The following is a 19,840-nucleotide window of genomic DNA, read 5'->3' as shown; positions in this document are numbered from 1 at the left end:
CTCCTTTGTAAGGAAAGGGTTGGTAGCTGCTGAAAAACCAAAGTGGGCCACATTGTCCCAAGTTCACAGAGTAGCATAAAAAAAACTGGGAGTGCTAGAGGGGACATCCTGTGAAAGAGAGGCATGTTTCAACAGTGCCTCTGGCTGCTGCATGTTACAAATTCACCCTTTGGACATTTCAACATTTATTTTTGTGCTTCCTTCCTAGATAAAAGGATGTACAGTGCTCACGGATTGAAACGCGACAGGCAAATTTTGGGTAGAACACCAATTCTGTGCAATTACTCGAGAGTACCATGCCAAGTTGCTTCAAATCTGGTCGCGAAAGGTGACGCGGACTCTGATCTAAACGTACGAGTCGAGATTGCGCTGATGTCACCCAAACTACCGATGGTGGAAACAAAAGCATGCGCGTTGGTTAGGCCTAAATTGTCGCGCTTCAATCCACGAGCACTGTACATTGTACCACTTCAAAAAAAAAAAAAAAAATTTGTTTTAGAGTACACAGGAAGATGCACCAACTCACATCCACCAATCGTGAGGGAACATGTCTCGTCATATGTGCTGCCGAAAATAACTGCCCCAGGCAGCTGCGGGCAATGAGCAAAGTACATTTCTGGTTGGATTAAATTTCTAAATATTCCGATGTCACTACTGTCATAACAGGGACATCACAATTCATACTAAGCTAAGAGCAAATAAAACTACATGCTTATTATGCAATGCAAGGCCCCTTTAGAAAACATGCACAAAAAGATTAAAATAATTATGATTACCATAATTTGGTACCAAAGGATTTGCTGAAAACAGTGAGCTACATTAGATCATACTTTATTCAGCTGTGACTGTTACCACAATAAAAGCACAAAACACAAGTGCCTTCTAGGTGTTGGATTATTACAAATTGCACTGCCACAAGTGTTCTTATTCTTGCAATTTTGCTTCAGAACTTGCATGCAGCAGCAGAAAAGTGACACATGACATACAAAGCACAAACATTGGAGACTGTTTATTGTATTTGTTACCATTTTCATGGACTGCAACAATGCAGTCTTCAGTGTAATGTTGGTAATCAGCAAACACTTGTGTTTTATTCAAAGCAGCACATCTCTTTCAAGCAGTTTAAGAGCAACACTCCAAAAGGCTAACTGATAAAAAAAAGAAAAGCTTCTTGTTAAGTTAGATGTGTGTATGCATACACATGGCAAGGTAGGCTAGCTGTCATCAGCTTCCAGGTTGATGTTGTTTCCAAACTTGTTGTACAGCTGTGACTTCAGCTCGGCCATGATGCCCTTAATGATGCGAGTCTCATCTTCAAGAACTTTGTTCCGTGCTTTGTTCTGCTCCTTTGCTCGCTCAATCATTTGTTGAGTCTCCTCGGAGTCCAGGCTGACAAATACATCTCCCAGCTGGTACGTGATTCCAGCTAAGGAACTTCATACACATAAGTTGAAAAAATGTTAACCAGCCTTTTTAAGTCTATTTTCTTTTCTTTCAAAAATACGGTCACCAATGCATTGTTCTAAGCTATTCCATAGATATTTATCAGATATCAAGCCAGCAGAAAACAGTGAAGCCACTCTGTAGATTCATGCACACAACACACAACCATTGCTTTGTCAAGTGCTGTCAAGCACTTGCACACAAACTATTGCCCGGAGCAAACCATCAAGACAGGCCTGTGGACACAAGCAGCATAACTGCCTCAGCTTTAGGGTCATTATCTTAATTAGTTGTAGCAGGCATTATCCAAAAAGCTCTGAAACTGGCTCAAAGTCAAACTGGCTAGACCAGTTTTAAGTGTCCACCTCGCGGACTGTCCATTTTGGCAGCTGCTGATTGGCTGGAGCAGTAGAAGTGAGAAAGAGGCAGGCTGGGAGCGTCTGCCTCAGTTTCGTACCCCAGCCCAGCCAATCAACACTCCAGGAGCAGCCAAAATGAAGTCCGCTAGGCGAACACTTACAGAATACCCCCCCCCCCCCCCCCCACACACACACACACACAACTTGCTCTTGAAAAGCTGGTTGAACAGACTAGAAGTTCTAAGTGATGAATGTTTTGTGACCCAACAGTTGTTGCAACGGAAGCCTACAAATTCAGAAAAAGAAAACTAGGTGTGCTACAACAAGCTGATAATGGAGCCAGGCATTTTCTGCATTGTGTTGTGTGCACGAGGGTGAACAAAGAATTATATGCACTCCTGGTCTCTTGAAAAATACTGTCCACCACAATGTCCTATCAACGGTTTCAATATGCGGTCGCTGTCTCTCCAGTAACTGTCGTGTAAGTTTCAGTGCAAGTTTCGATTTAGTTTTAACTGTGGTGTGATATGGTGGCTGACTCACTTGTCTGCACTAAAGGAAAACCTGGTGTGATTAATTCTTTTGTGGTCTTAAAAGCAAGCTTGGTGCAGTACACAATGGTGGCAACTGTTGACAAAGACTTGAGGAATGTATCCAATCAACAAGACTGGTGCGCTTTTTAGTCATATTTGGAGCTGGGCTGGTAGAAATGCGAAGAAAGCACTAGTGATGTTGTTCGAGGGAACACAACAACGAAAAGGCTGCGCTTGAGAACAGAGGCTTCCGTCATGGCCCACAACAGTTCTCACAGGAGAGCCCTTTCCAGACTCGAGGCCTTGTCTTCAGACCACAGAAAACAAATCACTGCATTCTGTGCTTTGGTATGACATGTGGGGCAGCTATGTTTTCTCACACAGTTGCCAGCCAGAACTGAACCGATGTAGCATGTGCATGTTGAAATTTACACAAATGTGACTGAAGAAACAGCCACCCAAAATGTAAATCGCTGCTAAAGCAGTGTGGTGGAATGAATTTTTTTAGACAACAGAAATATACATTGTTGCTCAACCTCACTCTTGCTCTTCTCAGTTTTATGGTGCAACTTCTCACAAAGAGGTTTAACAGCTAACCTATTATCAGCAAAAACCACAGTAATCTTTTAGCACTGCATACTTATAAAGAAGCTAAACATGTTGGCAGCAATGCATATGCTTTATAACTCAGATTTCACTTATTCAATAAGAATTTAAAAAGCTTAGAAAATTAAAAAAAAGATTACATTCTTTTATTCTTTCTCTAGTGTTCGTATTCAAAAGGACAACAATTAGGCTATTTCTTGATATCACCAATCAAACCCAGCATATTTGTTAAAGAAAGCAATATTACAGAGGCAGCAACCACCAAACAAGTGACTAATGCATTTAAGGATATGGTATGTGGACATCATCTTCAGCCATCATAATTTCATCCGCAGCGTCTTCCAAGTTGCGCAACTCCTTCTGCACGAGAAAAAAAAAAAAAAAAAAGACAAGTGGTGCACATTCATAGCATTTGTAGCATGCAGCATTACAAAAGAGACAACTGAACATTTCTGATTCGTCGAATGCTAAAGGACACTAAAGCCAAATATTAAATCAAGCTAACGATTGATTTATGTTCCAAAGTGTCCAAAGTGCCACTTTTGTCGGGAACACAGTCTTCATAAGCAATGAAGTGACATAAATGTAGGACAATATCGGAGATGGCACACCGAAAATACTGTACCAACTCCCACATCTCGTTCGTGATGCACTTCAACATGAAGGTAAATGCAGTTTGGCCTATTTCAAAAACTCACAAGCACTATCACTTCACACACCGCTCTGTCAGCAGTTTTTATGGGTGCATGGCACCCTCTCTCTAAGTGCACCTAAGTCATAGCAAGCAGAATGCAGCAGACTGTGACCTTTAGCCCGACCCTCATGGAGCGAACTTCCCCGACGATGTTCGCGCGTCAAAAAGTGTAGCGAGACGCGCCGCCGTGTTTTCGCCTCACCACCCCTCATGCGACGATCCAGCGGCGAACGCCGCCGAGCCGCTATCAATGTGGCCAGCCGTGAAGCAGGATATTACTGTTTTTTAAATGTAACCCACAGTAAGATTTAGCATGTTGCGACACTTAATAACGTCATAACTTAGTGTTTTATAATTTTTCTTGAGTTATTTCTTCTACGTGTGTGCGTCAGGAAAGTGCCAGAGGCAGCGCAATGGAAGCCAGGAGCGCGTTGTATTTTTACTTCCCATGTCCGCCGATCTGCAGCGAAACAGACAAGCAGTACAAGCTATCTACCATAGCCCCCGAAAGCTTCCCATCTCAGAGGCCATATGCCGTCGTCGCGGCTATCTCCCAACTTTACCGACAGGTGGCGCTCGCATCTCAATGAAAATTTCTCTCGCTATTCTTAGGCGCGTTCGAAACGAGAAGCGATCTCGAAAATTCCTCAAGATTAGCCATAACACTCTCTCGTCGAAGCGGCATGAGACTAAGCAAAAGCCGGTTGCGCAGTCAGTTGCTACGAACGAAGTGAATTCTACAAAATCAACGCCAAACTCAGTTCGAAGCGGGCGACCGGGACCGCCGCCATGTTTTACATAAGCTCAATCCCATGATGCAACGGCCGGAAGTGCTGCCTCCTGATTGGATCGGGCTTGTCGCCGCGCGCTGGACGCTTCCGGCGGCGGGCGAAAATATCTATCCCCTCCAAATCGGTGGCGCGGGCCGCGATTTTTGACGCCGACCGAAGAGCGGCCGCCGTCGGACGAAGTTCGCCGCTTGGACGCCGGAAATTCGTTCTATGAGGGTCGGGCTTCAAGGTAGGTCCCCACCTTCAAAAACACATTTTCTTGAAAAAAACTTGATTTTTTTTTATTTTCCATATTCAAGCTCCCTGTCTATTCAAGAATATTTAGCAAAAATAATTATGTCGTTATCTTAAGCTGTTCAAAAGTTATGACCATTTTTCCAACCCCTCCTAGATGCATCCGAACCGAAACCGAAACTGAAGGTTTCTGAATCCACAGCATCTGCCATTTGTCATAAATGTATCTTCATATACATATTATGTATTATGTAATGCTAATTTGTTTAAGTATGTTCTAAAGCTTTTGGAAGCATTTTGTGGCAATGTTTTCGATTTATTTAAAAATTTCCACAAGAGGGCTGCGGGGCGCTGCGGCACTCGTTTACATTGCACGCGTTTGCGCTGGTTTGCGTTTGCGTTATCTGTGCCATCTCTGCTTTTTCGTACGTCATTTCGAGCTCGCGGATTTAGTTCTAGCCCTTCAAGGCAAAAGTTATAGTACTCCATCAAATATGGCAAAGTACAGGACGAAAAGGGAGCGTCAACGCAGTGACTGTCGCCATGTGAGGAAGACCGCACATGAGGCAGCTGGAAATGCAAAACAGGCCAGAAAAAAAATGCGTGTTTCAGCTCGCTCAAAAGGAGATCGTGCTGCTTCCAAGGAGGGCTCAAGCTATGAGCCTGGTGGATTTTAGACATATTGAATGCTTTTTATTAAATTGACATTCGGCTCAAATCTTTAACGCCATTTTTACGTGATTTTTTCCATCCTACAGTTACGCGAACAGTGGTAACTTTCGTTTTAATAAATATTTTCGCATAAGATTTTGTGTGCTATTTATATATGAAGCGGTGCATTCAAGCAGAATGACTGAAAATGAGCAGTAACGTTTTATACTATGGCCAAATGTGTGAAAAACAAACCTGCCAGATATCAACTTTCTCAGTCTTTTTATGATAACGCACCTTAGCTTATAGATGTGGTGATTGTGGTGGTTAGATGCACAGGTTACTGTCCTCATTATGTACCTGCCAAGTCGCATTTGAATCGCACCTACCATTTTGTAGTTATGACTGTTGGCGCAACATAAACATTCTGGCACATTTTGATTTATATAAATTTTTTGTTTACATTTTTAGCAATTTCATCATATTAAAGTTTTAAACTACCTAAGCTTTACAAGCAAAAAATATAAGCTTTTGGACTACAATTGTAAATTTTTTTCTTGAAGGTGGTGACCTACCTTAAGGTTGCCAGTGCAACTACACTTAAGAACGCACATTTGTTACAGGTAATCCCAATTGTGGAATATTTGTGTAGTACCTGCTATCATAGTTTTCTCTGCAATTTGGCACAAAAACAAATGTAGAGATCTTTCTAGAAGGTTAGTGAAAAAATCCAGGTTGCTTGCCAGTGTTCATCTTTAGTGTTCCTTTAAGCACTGCATTGCGCGAGATTACTATTTCAAGAAACCTTGATCCCCCCAAAAGTGATACAATGCCTTCTTCTTTTTTTTTTTACATTCATGCTAGTCACATAAAGAACCATTCTACATAAACTATATAATGTGATGCCACAGATGCGCAGCAATTGTGCTATCACTTTTGGTGCAGGAAAAACAAACACTCTACTATTAAAATACAAGAGTCTTAAGCAAAACGAAACCACCTTTCTTGCATTATGTGCCTTAACAAAATCATCCGACATATCGTATACACTCAGAAATAGAAGCACTTGGCTGACTCCCTTTTCAAGAACATGTCATGGAAGAAACAGGTTAAAATCGCGCATAGCTACCCTTTTAGGTACCTGGAAAATGACAATATCGACATAAATAACTTAACCCGCAAAAAATGGAAAACTTTTCTACTAAATTGCCAGTGCTCTTAAATACAAATAGACTGTTCATTGATTTTGTATGATTAGACTATTACACTGATTTGAAATATTTATGCTGTGCTTTTTTAATTTTTTTGTCTTTTTTTTTAAGTTTCCATGTAGACACTCATTGTTATTGCTTCTGTAATGAGGTTTCTAATTATTTTACGTCATGTGCTTTGTGAAGGCTGCTGTTCTGTAGGCTACTGTTCATTTTATATTATACAGTGGCATACTATAACAGAGCAGTGGCTGCAGATTTTTGAGTATTTTACATGATGTGCTTTGTGTTTTGTTTTCTTCCTTTTTACGTGGCCTTTGAGATCCTGTAAATGTTTCTTTTTTTTCACTCAAATGTATTTTTCTGTTTCTTGTTTCTGCCAAGTAATGGGGCAAGCACCCAGTCAAGCTGCAGCTTAGCAGCTTTTTGTGCTTGTCCTAGCATTCTTTTGTTCTTGTACAAAAGAAATGCTGAAATAAATTTGACTTGACTTGACTCAAATATTTCGATAAAATGAGCTAACTGGAAGCTATTGCTATTGCCCCTCTGGCTGCATTTAATTTATTAAGAACTGAACACTTGTCTCTAACCTAGGCCGGTATTTTGTAGCGATGCCTTTCCGATGCTAATGCCTTTTCGTGCTTGGTCAGTGGTCGGAGTGACGGTCTGTTCACATTATTAACGGGATCAGCCGGCCGTGAGCAGTGGATGATAAGACTAGTATAGAATAAAGCATAACACATCGGTACAAAATACCAGCCCTAAGTTGGTTTATTCCACCCAATGTTCTTATGAAGTAAACTCGGATAGTGGACCTGATACAGTGCACCTTTAAAACCAAGGTAAAAAGGAGGAGGGGCCAGTGAAAGCAGACCCTGGCCTCTTGGGGGCACCTCTTGGTGTAAGAGGTGCACTATTGATGGGCAGGAAACAAGGAGAGAAGGAGGTGAGTGGTAGTTCTTATGCGTCTGGAGCTACAGTTTGGTTTGTTCAGTTAATCTAATGGCGAATTCCATTGGGAGAACAGGAGCACTCAAAAGCTCGCTGAAAGTGCTCGTTACAGAGGCGACGTGTTTCAGTGGTTGAACAGGAGTGGGAGAGCTGTCATCCAGTGGTAGAACAAGAGCAGTTTCGCTGCGCCAAGAGCAGCCCGGAGCAGTCCAGACTGCTCTCACCTGAAAAGCGGAGTACGGAGGAAGTCACGTGACTTAAACCGTCATATCCTGCTCATTTCTTTTTATTTTGCTTCAGCCGGCGCGCGCGGTGACAATGGCAGGCAGCCAAGCGTAGTTGGTGTTTTGGCACCGCTGATTTGACAGTGATACGAGCGAGCTTCGCAGCGATTTACCGACGGATTCTGGCATTTCTAGTCCACCTTGCTTCTCGTCGGATAGCGCTGGGGACAGCGGCAGCAAAGCATCTTCACCTTGCTGAAGTGTTTGAGACGCTCGACGGTGACAGCAGCGAGAGCTGCTGGAGCTCAACTTCAGATTCAAGTTGCAGTTTCAGATGATCTTCGCAGGTGGACACTTTGTGGGATGCTTCGGTGCTGCACAAAAGTATGTAGTACGTGGCCGCAAATGGTGACATGGTTACGCCCGACAGATTACAAGACGATCACGCGTACGTGTTTTGCCGCTCTCCTGCAGAGAAAGGTGGGACGTCGATTGCTTTAGTCACATGGTACATTTCTCCTCACACGTCCCCCTCCCACCTGCTCTCCGAATGCACGCCGTATTCCAGTGGCGGGTCGAGTGTCCCTGTTCTCACTGTGCTGTAATCAGACTCCGCATGGCCCGCGGCGCCTTGCTCCTCTTCTCCCAATGAAATTCGCCATTAATCTTGCACTTTGCATGCTCATTCACAGCAGTTCAATGCCAATAGCCTTGCTTATTGCAAAACAAGCCCAACACTTTCTGCGTGAGGCCTATGCTACCACTTAGGCAAGAGCAGGGAACACTGAGCATCCTGCCTAATGCCCGCGCTCTGTGAAACAAATGGTGGCTAATACCCCAGTCGCACGGGCACTTTCAAAGTCCTTTGAATCAAAGATCCTTTACTTCAAGGGAAGACGCCCGCTGACACATGAGCGCATCAAAGGAGGCCTAGTTGAAGGGAGCTTTGAGTCAAGGGAGTCCGCGTTTGTCCTTTGAAATCTCAAAGGAATACTTTTGAGCCTAGAGAGCGTCCGACAGAGGAAAACAACATTCTGTATAAATACGAAGGTTCAATTTTTACCTGTTAAAAACAAGTTTAACTATATAGAAGTTTATAAGCACTAAAAACTTTTGTGACACCCGCAGTCTCAATGATGAATGCGCCGGTACAACAGCGCCGGCACGACCTGTCACAATCGGCAACACCGACGCAAAATGGGTCTTGGAGGGTTTACGGTAGTGCGATTAAAAGACAGAACAAAAGAAGACACACAGGGACACACATGGTGCTAACTTCCAACAGTGTTTGTTATCGAAGTCCAGTTCGTACTTTTAATCGCGCTACCGTTAACCCTCCAAGATGCGTTACCAACAAGCACACATTGCAACCCTCGTGAGAAAAATGGGTGCCATGTGCGATTTGGTTATCGGCTGCTACACATCGAAGTGTCCTCGTGCTTTCTTTTTTTTTCTCGGCACTTTTGTGTTTTAGAATACGTTGCGGTTTCTGTCAAAAGCTTCAGCGGAGACCACCTGGCGACCGTGTAGCACTGATACATATCCCTTGAACTAATGTTCCTTTGAAAGCTCTATGCTCCTTAACTTCAAAGGACCTTCGGTATGCCCGTGTGACTGGGGTATTAATCAGTTGATCACCCACCCACATGGCGTCGGAGTGAATTATTTTTGGATGCTCAGCTCACTGGTCATTGCGACAGAAGATGAAGCATTACTTCGTTTCTTGAAGCCGTTTGGCCTTTGACAATGAGAGTGCCATGTTTTTGTGCACAACAGTCGTAGAACAAGGAAGTCAATAGAGCCCAACATTTCGACAGAGGGACTTGTCTTCAACAAGGAAACAACTGAATGAGAGTGAAACTGTTTGGCAAAGTTTGATATAGGAAAGACATCCCTTATCTGACCAATGTTGGTCACCACCAAGTCTCCATGTTCCTGTACACATGTGTTTTATGTGTTTGCTATCTAGCAAGCCAGGTATTCTGTTGTGACAAACTTCCCTACCTTTCCTTTTTTTCCCCTCTTCTGTTAAAGCTATAAAAAAAAAAAACACTTAATTTAGCTTACCAATGAGCTGCATGCACAAATGAATGAAAGTGAAAATGCTCAGAAGGGGTGCTACAGCAGACATTTGTATAGGGAACCAGAGGATGTGAGGCCCACGCTTTAGTCAGATGCATTACAGCGGTTAGTAAGTGCAATAGGTACGGCACATTGACTATCAAGACTAATACTATGGGTGACAGTCATCACAGTTGTATCTTTCATATGCACATTACACATACCTGCCTAATTGCTCGGCTAGATAATGAAAACAAGGCAAAAGTTTTCACGAGGAGATGAAGACTCAAAATATCAAACAAGGGATGTCTCATGCCAGGTCACATGGGACAATTTCGATCAGGATCGAATTTCTTGACTGGATTGGCTCCTTTGCTTAAGAAGCACAAATGAACCAATTGCAATCAAGAAATTTTATCCCCATTGGGCAACTGTCCCGTGTGATCAGGGTATCAGGCTGGGGCCAATGTTTCAACAATGGGACTTGTCTTTCCAAGTCCCTTTTGAAGTGCTGGCTCTAACCTGAGCCTTGTGTTTGACCATACAAAGTCCCCTTGTCGAAATGTAAACTCAAGCCCAAGACATCCTCTGTACAACTGCTGTTGATTCTATCTGTCAGATAGTTTAGAATTTATGCCCTGCATGCATGAGTGAGTTGTTAATGTATAGGCAGAGCGACACCAGCATTGCCCCATCATAAACGTCATTGCTCCATACATATAAGCATCATGTAATGTGTGTGTAACATAAATAAAACCCTATGCTCATAAAACATTGAGGTCATGGTGAAATTAACCCCCTGTTATACAACGTTCCCCCATTCAACCCGAGAAAGTCGATGGCAGCACCGCCCCTTGACAAAAGTAGTCACTGCACTTCAATGACACCTTATGGCAATTCTTGAGAAGCGTAGCACCTTCTTCAGCCGATGGGCAGTGCTGTGCTGAACTCGGTAGAGTGAAGGAAGAGCTTCCGAGTCAAGGATTGTTCAAGAATACGGGGGTAAATCCACATTGTCACGAAACTTGAAGAGAAAACATGCCACCTCTGCACTCATAAATCCTAGTCCATGAAGAAAAATGGTGCAGTCAACACTGCTTGAGTAGAAGTTTGCTTTTGCTGTGGTATTGAGGGGCTCCCCCCTTTTTTTTTCGGTGCGTAGCTGGGGCAGAGCCACAACAGATAACTAATGTAAGGCAGGACTGACACCAAGAAGACAAGTGCTGGTGTTTTGTGGAGCGAAGCAAGAGAGAATGGTATGTGTAAAACCAAAGTGTAGTCTTGATTCTAAAATTAACTCAACCCTTTTGAAAATGTACAATTTCTTGCAAAATAGCATGCATCTATGTTTGTCTTTATTCACCCATTCAAGCAATGTGCACACTATTGTGCATGACAAGATTATGCATTAAAAGCAAGAACTCTGATAAAAAAATATAACAGAGATGTTGCACACATACTGAAACACAGCTGACTGAAAGAGATGTTGCACACAGCTTGAAACACACGCCTGTGCTTCAAGTTTGAATAACATGTGTAAAGCATTTCAGTAAAACAAGTCGGAAAGTAGACGGCTGGGCTTTTGCTGTCGGTGTTAATATGTCGTTATGTAGCGGGTTCACTTCTTTCGTTGTTTTACAATGTAAAAACATCAGGCATATTTTCCAAGTGGTTGGACAGGTGCTTTGGAAATAAGATAGACATGAAATAGCTGATGTTGATTTGATTTTCTCATATCTGATGTTCATGTACATAGCTCTCGCACAGAGTCCACATTCTGTAAATTTGACAATTATAAACTCACTTCAGACAATTATAAACTTTTTTTCCCTCATTACTTTTAGCAAAAATCACTAATTATTTTTTTCATTCACATTTTTTGAGGTGCTTCGAAATTTCGCAGAATTCTATAAGCTTTCTCAGCAATTATTTCTACTTCCATTCAAAACACCAACAATCGGACTGCAATTTTATGTGTCACAGTTACATATTGCGAGTAATATGGCCAACTAAAATGACAAAATATAATACAGAACACACTATAACATTTGCAACATATCTGGAACGTGAAGCCAATTGTCTAATGACAACTATGATGCAAGATAAAAAATGGAACTGTTCTGAACAGAATAGTTGGTTTATCAGAAGTGCCAACCACACATGTTCTGCATAACAGAAAACATTGCAATTGGAAATAAAGCTGATTTTACTAGATACACATGTGACAGAAACTGCACAGATGTTTACTAATAATTTGCTGCTTGGACATCACTGACAAGAACTTAAGTTTTCCTGCATGGTTGCATCATGATTGTAGGCCAGTTTACAGTTCATGCAGAATAACCACAAACAATATGTCTATTGTGAACCATATACAACATTTAAATTACTATTGGGTAACATCACCATGACCTCTACTTCTGCATATTGGGTACCAAATTCATAGATAATGAAGCAAATCAAATGCTGCACATACACGGAACCTCTATACTTACACAGTACAAACTGCATGAAAAAGAAGTGAATCTGAGGCACTATCAGAAATAATGTGCCCATTTGCAGTATTCCACATCCTTAGGCTGGTATTGCAAGGGTAATGATGCAGCCATACCTCTAGTTGTTTCATCTCTTCTGTTGCATCTTCAAGTCTGGCATTTTGTCTGGCAAAATTGTTGATCATCTCCTGGTCCTCAGCCGTTACTTGTACATCAGTCTCCTGAAAATAATGAAGCTCATCAGTTTGCTTCTCACACCTCCATTGTAATCCCCGCTAGAGGATATTTAATCTAAACAAGTCTACGCATAGCAGCCAAAGCTGAAGGTCACGTCATGTAACCGCAAACCTGGACTCCCAACCGTTCCGTACACAATGCTTCCGTCCGCCCGTGCTTGCCTAAGCCAACTACAGATGTGGCAAGCACTATTCAATAGCAGCAATGCATTTCATATGAAATGGAGGAGAGTCCTGGCCCAGCACATGGCTATTTAGTAACTTGTTTAAACACTAGGACCAACCTCGCACAGTTGCCCTGCGATTGCTTTGCTGGCTGTTAGCATCATTTATAGGCTTATGCCAATCCAGAAGTGGAAATACTTAGATCTGCAAACTTTTCAGCAGTCCAACACGCCTGTTGCTTTGTCTGCATGGCATAAGCTTTTCGAGATGGTTCATAGATGCAGCTGTAAGGTATCACTGCTAAACTTGTAATTCAAGGTAGCAATCTATATATGCATACTTGCTATTTTGACATGGTATGCATTTAATCTTTTTTATACCGCAATTTTTTTTTTTACTGTGAATTAATTATTTGTCAAGGCTTCCTAACCACGTTTCTATTTATAGGCTGCAAATCCAGAAGGGGGAGTGCACTTTGTATGGTGATAAATGAAATGCTGTAAGAACAGTTCTGCTCCGTTTTCAGCTTCAGTATTCAATGTTAAATCCCGCATGCCAATTTCGAATGAATGTTAGCCCAGTCATGTATGATGAATTGCAAATTGCTCCTGACACCTTGCAAATTAAATAATAATGGGCCTCTTCGATTATCCGTCCCTGACAGTCCCAGACTGCCCGAAGCAGTGCTTTCAGCCAATGAGCGGTGCGTGTGCAGCTTCTCGGACACGTCCGGGACTGTCAGAGACGGATAATCGAAGAGGCCCATTATGTGTTCTGCGCAAGCTATAGCAGGTAATATAATGCTACTAATGGTATGGCTGTGTATCTCAGTGATAAGTTGCATCAGTTACGCCCCCCCCCCCCCCCCCCCCTTCCTAAGTACCCAAGATAAATATGATCCATTGCTAGATTTCAAGAAATATCATGGAATGTATGATCTTGACTAAATGGAGCAACTTGTAAGCTTCCGCTTGATTTACTTTTATTTTCATTGCCTCATTTTCTAAACGACGACATCCGTGGGCGGGTACGACACATGTGCCGGTATTCCGCGCTGCTAAAAAAAAATGATCGTACCTTATTTTCTTTTTCGGGCTTCTTTGAAAACTAGTGCATAATAAAGACAGAAAAAAAGAAAAGAAAAATATAGAGAAAAAGAAAGGCAGAAACGAATGCTGCAGTCACGCACGGCAGTAGCCAGTTTTATCCACAACGGAAGCTACAAGCGATCCGTTAACGCAATACAAGAAGACCACATCTCACAATTTTTGAACACATCAAGGCGGTGATTAGTGAATGCGCGCTGAAAGTTACACATTGATACGATCTCCAGTTTAGCTAATAGAGAAGTTATCACGAGTGCAGAAATGTCAAAAAGCAGTTCGTGCACGCGGTTCAGTTTTTGTTTTTCGACGCCTGAGAACAGAAACATACACACAAACGCAAAAAAAAAAAACAGCCAACTACTAGCACATCATTATTTTCCCTACATGCTTGAGCCTTAGACTGCGAACTAATGACATTATTTAAAAGATTGATACTCTTCAGAACTTACGGTCTGTTTCCTCAACGACGCCGCCATCTTGAACACGTTTTTGTGGTCGCCGCTAGTCGCCACCTTAATGACGTTAAATATTTTTAAAGAAAATAATTAAAAATAAGATCAAGCGCATAAAATATTATGGGAAACTTATAAAAATTAAGTAAATATTTTTTTGCGAATGCTAATAAAACGTTTGATAAGTTTTTAAATAAGTCAATAGATGGCGCAGGCAACACGTGCGTTTTGCGCGCATGCATGCGTTACTTCCGTCAATATTATGCAAAACTAGAAGCATAACTAATGTTACTACACTTTCAACTTACTATAATTGCGTTCGTATTTAAATATTATTGAAATAACGTGGCAGAAGAAAGTTGTTTTTTTTTTCATTAGCGGTCTGTCCTGGCGGCGGATGGATACAGTTTATGGTAGATATTTCAGTCATAGGTTCATCACTTCAGTTTCGACAAAAGTTTACAGAAGGTTGTGGCACTAGTTTATATGATTATACTGAATGTTCATGTTGCTTAAGTAAGGAACGTAATGATGATACATTGCGGACTACCTGCGAGCTCGTAGGTATCGCGTCTCTGGGCAAAACGCTTTTGTTGTGACGTCATACCCGGCGGTGTTCCGCTGGTTGCGCTCGTACGCGGCCGACAGAGAGACGCAAGGAAGAAGAATGGTGAAAGTTAGTGACCTGCCTTTTGGCAGGTGTGCATGTGGAAGCATGTAATCTTGCAGTGCTCTGTTTTTTTTATTGCATCTGTGGGACGGCGGTGTCTACCAAGATCGCAACTTCATTATTTTTCGTGGTGGCGTACGAGTTAAAGTGGCCAACGGACGAACGAGGCAACAATGTACGACGACGAGCTGGCGAGCGACGCGACTCGGATATTGCAAGATCTGAGTCTCTTCGAAGTGCCGTCCAGGGACCATTTGACGGCTGCGACGCCGAAGCGTACGGACACTTCGGCTGGCGAGGATTTCGAGAAAAAGCGAGAAATATATGCTAATCTGAACAGTAAGTCTTACCCGGACTTTGCACTGGCGGCAGATCACGACTATGGGCGCATTCTCTCTCGGGCGGCCACCTCTGCGGGCAGCTACGCTTCGGCGGATGTGCTTGGTAGTCCTCGACGGTACCTGCCATCCAGCAGGCGTGCTTTGGGCGCAATCGAGAGCCTAGCCGACGGCAAAGAGTTGCCAGTATACGCCAGGATTGACCGTGCTAGCGTAATTGCCGCCTCTAAGTTCGCGACGCCCAAAGCACCTTGCACCGAAGCAGCAAGTGGAGTGCCGCCGCCGACCGACTATGCGCGATGGGTTGCTTGCAAAACACGATTGCCGGATAGCGCTCATTCGAGTCCGCGTAGCAGCGTCAGTTCGTCGAGCCGTGACTCTCAGCATTCGAACAGTTCCGCCGGCGCTGCGCCCATCTACGAGAACGTGGCTGCCTTGCAGAGCCCACGATCGTCGCTCAGTTCACAAGACTCGAAGCCACCGAGCCCGCGGGCTAGCCACTGCGAACCGCCGCCGTACCCGCACGCGAAGCCCCCTCCCGAGTATCCCATCTACGCCAACCTGGACGGTTCGTCGTTGCAGCGCAACGGACTGGTCAGACCGTGTGCTCAGAAACCGTCCTCGTACGCCTCGAGCGTGCGGTACTCGACGACCGGCAGCAGCAACAGCTTGTCTTGCTCGTACCCGATCGGCAGGCAGCAGCAGGCCCTCCAGATGCGGAGCCAGCCGTGTGACAGCATTGCGGGACTTGCAGCGCGCAGCCCCCAGGCCGCCTGTCCGCAAGTGCCGCCGCAGGCGCTCCCGCCGCCGCCCCCTTACCCGGGTTACAAGCCCAACACGCTCAACACCAAGACGCTGCTGCCGTACAACGTGACCCCGCCGCGGCCCAAGGGTCCCACGGAGGCCGAGAAGAAGATCGAGGCCCTCATGCGCCAGATCGAAGACGAGCTCGAGCAGAACCCGCCGGAGGGAGAGTTTTTCGGTGAGTGACCCCGGGTCATTTTATTCGGAGCATGGACGGCGCGTGCTCACTGACTTCAGGGCCTCGGTTGTCACTGGGCATGCTGCATTATTTACTCGGTTCTCGAACGTGAAACGTTTCTGCTAGCCGCTGAGGCAATTGGTCCTTGCAGCAGACAATGTGCTCTGTAACAGCACCTTGTCTACTGTTTTAATGTTGTTAACCTACCACTCCTGTCACCCATGCAAATTTTTGTGGTAATTTTCGCCAAGCTAGAAAAACGTTGCTCTCTTCGAATTCTACTCGCCGCAATTTGTAGTAAAAGAACATAAATACTCTTGGGGGGGGGGGGGGGGGGCTTATAAATTTTTTTTTTTTTTTTTTTTTTTTTAGAAATGCATTTGGCCTCCCTTGGCAAACTTTTCAGAAGGCTCTCTGGCATTCCTCGCAACATAAATTTGTTAGATGCGTGGAGTTAATGCTGAAGATTTCGTAGCTTTGATGTTTTTAAGTATTCTGTCACTGAGAGAGAGAATAAACTTTATACAAAAGAGCACACGAGCGTAGGTAGCTCCTCCACAGGTGTTCACGAAACACAGCTTAAAATGCCTATCGTGCATTATAGGGCAGTCACACTGCACTTGCTGCAAATATGCAGTTTGTAGGAATGTTCTGGCACAGCTGTTGTGGCTTGGCATTGTTTTATTGCCTACACATTGCTGTCTCTCGGAAAGATTTGGATGCTGCATGCAAATGGTGTGTAATATTGAGAGGTCTGCAATGCTTACTAGCACTGTTTGTTCTAGCTTTCCCTTTGATTCTTGATTCATGAGCGTATACATCTTAAAAATTGCATAGTTCAGTGTACATGTTTATTTACATTTCATATGCTTCATTGTTATGATTTGCAAATTTCAACAAGAACAGATTTTTTAAGTTTACGTTCTAGTTTATTAGACCTCAGATTTTCCATCTCTGGCTGTCAGTTTAGTGTAACTCAGACATACATTCTGTTCACAGTACCTACTTTTCCTGCTTTTCTTATGAAACTGCAGTAAAAATAAGCAGCTTTTCATGTGATCAAAACACAATACCATCTGGTTCTGTGATTGTTATAACAAAGATAGGTACCTCTTCAGAGTACGTCAACTTATTGTAATTTGTAATTTATTTTGCTCAAGAGCGAGTCTGCACTCGGTGGCGTGCTAGTCAAAGCAGATAGTCAAGATAGTTGCACATGAGCGCCTGCAAGCCTGCCACCCAGTGCAGGGAGCAGCTAATTATATCTATCTATCTATCTATCTATCTATATATATATATATATATATATATATATATATATATATATATATTAGACTGTAATATATCTGGAAAATAAATGCTTAAGAGGCTCATGGTAGCCAGGGAAAAAGCTCACTAGTCATTTATTATTGGTGTTTATCCTGACTGACCAAGAACTGTCTATATGTTTTCTGATTGGTATGGGTCTATTCTTCGCCAAAACTTCTGACTTGATCAGTGATGGCACTCCCTGCTCTGCCAACTATAGTTTTCACTTTGCATTCTTGTCATAAGTACCCAAGTGGCTGCCTCAAACTTTTGCAAAGTTCTTATTGCTGTATGCATAAACTTGCTGTGAATATTCCTTATGCACACATTCCTGCCTTTAAGTTATAGTTATGCAAAGCATAATCAGAAAAGGTGTACACCACATTTTTACACTATTTTCTGTACCTACTCACATTCAAATGAGAAATATGTCAGACAAAAAGATACGTCTTGTTGTCTCCTCTTATGGAGCTGAAGTCAGTGTGGTTATGCAAGTGCTCCTACCATCCAGGTGATACTGAACAATCTAGTTAATAAACTTTTCAGTTTTCTGTCAATAAGTTGCTGAGAAGAGGACAGTATTGTTTGTCAATGCCTAAATTGCTGATGTCATTAGCTACTTTGAATCTCATTCATCATGAGTGATTGCATTCATATGCCATGGGCACATTTTTAAGGAATCATCCTGTCAAGTACACTTATGGACATTTTCTGTGGAAATGAAGTTTTGAACTTAGCACTGCACATCAGAATGACATGTTCACAAGCGCTGTCATTTCCAAGTATCGCAGTGGTGAATTTGGGCTGAATGCAACCTAAAATTGTGTGTGGTGTGCTTATAGCTGCTGCAGGTCTTGTGTCATTTTTATTATTTGCCATTTCTATTTCAGCATTTACACAGAGTTCTGATTTATTCTTATATGTTAGCAAATAGCCAAGCCTTATTTATTACAGATGTATCGGCAAGTGGCCATTCATGTAACACAGGCTGTGAGCTATTTTCTTAACCGGTCTTATTTTTCACACTAGCCTGCACTCTGGCCCTTTTACTCATCTTGTAAGTGTGAGAGTATTCCTTTTGCCACCTGAGCTTTATCCTGGTACCACAAAGTCCTGCACTTCATCTTGCCATTGTGATAGGAAGAAAAAGGTTTATGTGTCAGAAAAAAAAAAAAAAAGAATGCACGCTTAATGCTTTAGATTGAAGCATCATATTCATATAAGAAATCTGCTTGCATTGGCGTTTACCATACTGATGACAGTGTTTGAGGCAGCGCTACTCGCATGAATATTCTGCCACATTCTGCATGTGCATCCAATCCAGTGTTACATATTATGTAGGCATTCACTTATTGTGAATGTCAACTTAGAAGTTAGGAAGCAGCAGCATGGATTACCGAGCAAATGTGGATAGCTGATGTTCTAGCTGAGGTAGATGAAGATGTATAGTTGGATAAGATGGGGGGTGAAATGCAAAAGTGCTTGTGTACTTTAGATTTAGGTGCATATTAAAGAATCTCAAGTGGTCAAAATTAATCCAGTGTCCCTCATAACACACTTTGTAGCTTTAGGACATCAAATCCCACAATTTAGGTAGGTCACATGACCTATCCAACTCTAGTTCATGTGATGCATACAACAGATAGCTGGCGGGCTATTAGAGTAACAGAATGGATGCCAAGGGAAGAGAAACGCAATCAAGCGTAGTTGAAGGTTAGATGGAGTCGTGGGATCAAGAAATTTGCCAGAGTCGGATAGAGTCAGCTGATACGGGATTAAGATAAATAGAAATTGCTTGGAGAGGTCTTCGTCCTACAGTGGACTTGAATTTGGCCAATTATGTCAATGTATAAAATGACCGCTCGCTTGTGGGCTCAGTGCGTATAATGCTGAAAAACTCTTTCCCACCGTGGCCATAGAAAATCAATCAGTTTGGTTGATTGACTTTTGGCACTCTGCAAAACTTTGATTTTGTAAATTTTTTACAAGCAACACCATCCACTGTATGAATTTAAGACTGTACATATTTTTGATCAGATTTTTCAATATTTGTTGCATTAAAATGTTGCAAAAACTATAACTTCTATAGGAGCTATCATCAAAAGTGACCTTTACACGGTACTTTTCAAACGAATCAGGAATTATAAATTATTTGTCAACACACTTTATGGTGCTTGAAATTTTTTATGGAAAAAAGTTTTGAGTAGCTAGTTCTCTGCATCCATTCAAAGCACCATCGTTTAAGCTACAATTAAATGTATCCCAGTATATGCTGGAACTAATATTTCTTGAACTAAAACAATAAAGCCTAAGGTAATTGAAGATGATCA

General features: G+C 42.6%; 2 protein-coding genes across 2 annotated transcripts in view; one reads left to right on the top strand and one right to left on the bottom strand.

Moving 5' to 3' along the window:
• Window positions 1–1,006: 1,006 nt before the first annotated feature.
• On the bottom strand, window positions 1,007–14,268 carry LOC119465696 (prefoldin subunit 4). Its single transcript, XM_049669486.1, has 4 exons — window positions 14,210–14,268; window positions 12,370–12,474; window positions 3,235–3,301; window positions 1,007–1,417 (listed from the first exon to the last, which is right to left on the bottom strand). The coding sequence occupies exons 1-4, from the start codon at window positions 14,234–14,236 to the stop codon at window positions 1,215–1,217; spliced, it is 402 nt and encodes a 133-aa protein (XP_049525443.1). The 5' UTR covers window positions 14,237–14,268; the 3' UTR covers window positions 1,007–1,214.
• A 546-nt stretch (window positions 14,269–14,814) lies between these two features.
• LOC119465680 (Wilms tumor protein 1-interacting protein homolog) overlaps window positions 14,815–19,840 on the top strand; it is a 79,321-nt gene continuing 74,295 nt past the window's right edge. Inside the window, exon 1 of the mRNA XM_037726189.2 lies at window positions 14,815–16,202. Within this exon, the coding sequence (XP_037582117.1) occupies window positions 15,056–16,202 (1,147 nt within the window). The 5' untranslated portion in view covers window positions 14,815–15,055. The remainder of the gene's footprint in view (window positions 16,203–19,840) is intronic.

Source organism: Dermacentor silvarum, chromosome 1 (genome assembly GCF_013339745.2).
Source record: "Dermacentor silvarum isolate Dsil-2018 chromosome 1, BIME_Dsil_1.4, whole genome shotgun sequence".
NCBI classification, from domain to species: Eukaryota; Metazoa; Arthropoda; class Arachnida; order Ixodida; family Ixodidae; genus Dermacentor; species Dermacentor silvarum.
Note: the sequence above shows the minus strand (reverse complement) of the source record. Positions and strands in the feature narration are given on the sequence as shown.

Bases quoted from the DNA above. Each gene is read 5' to 3' on its own strand.
- LOC119465696 (XM_049669486.1), bottom strand. From the start codon at position 14,236: ATGGCGGCGTCGTTGAGGAAACAGACC. The intron at 3,302-12,369 runs GTATGGCTGCAT...TTTCTCGTGCAG, and splicing joins AAGAGATGAAACAACTAGAG to AAGGAGTTGCGCAACTTGGA. The intron at 1,418-3,234 runs CATATCCTTAAA...TAGCTGGAATCA, and splicing joins TGAAGATGATGTCCACATAC to CGTACCAGCTGGGAGATGTA.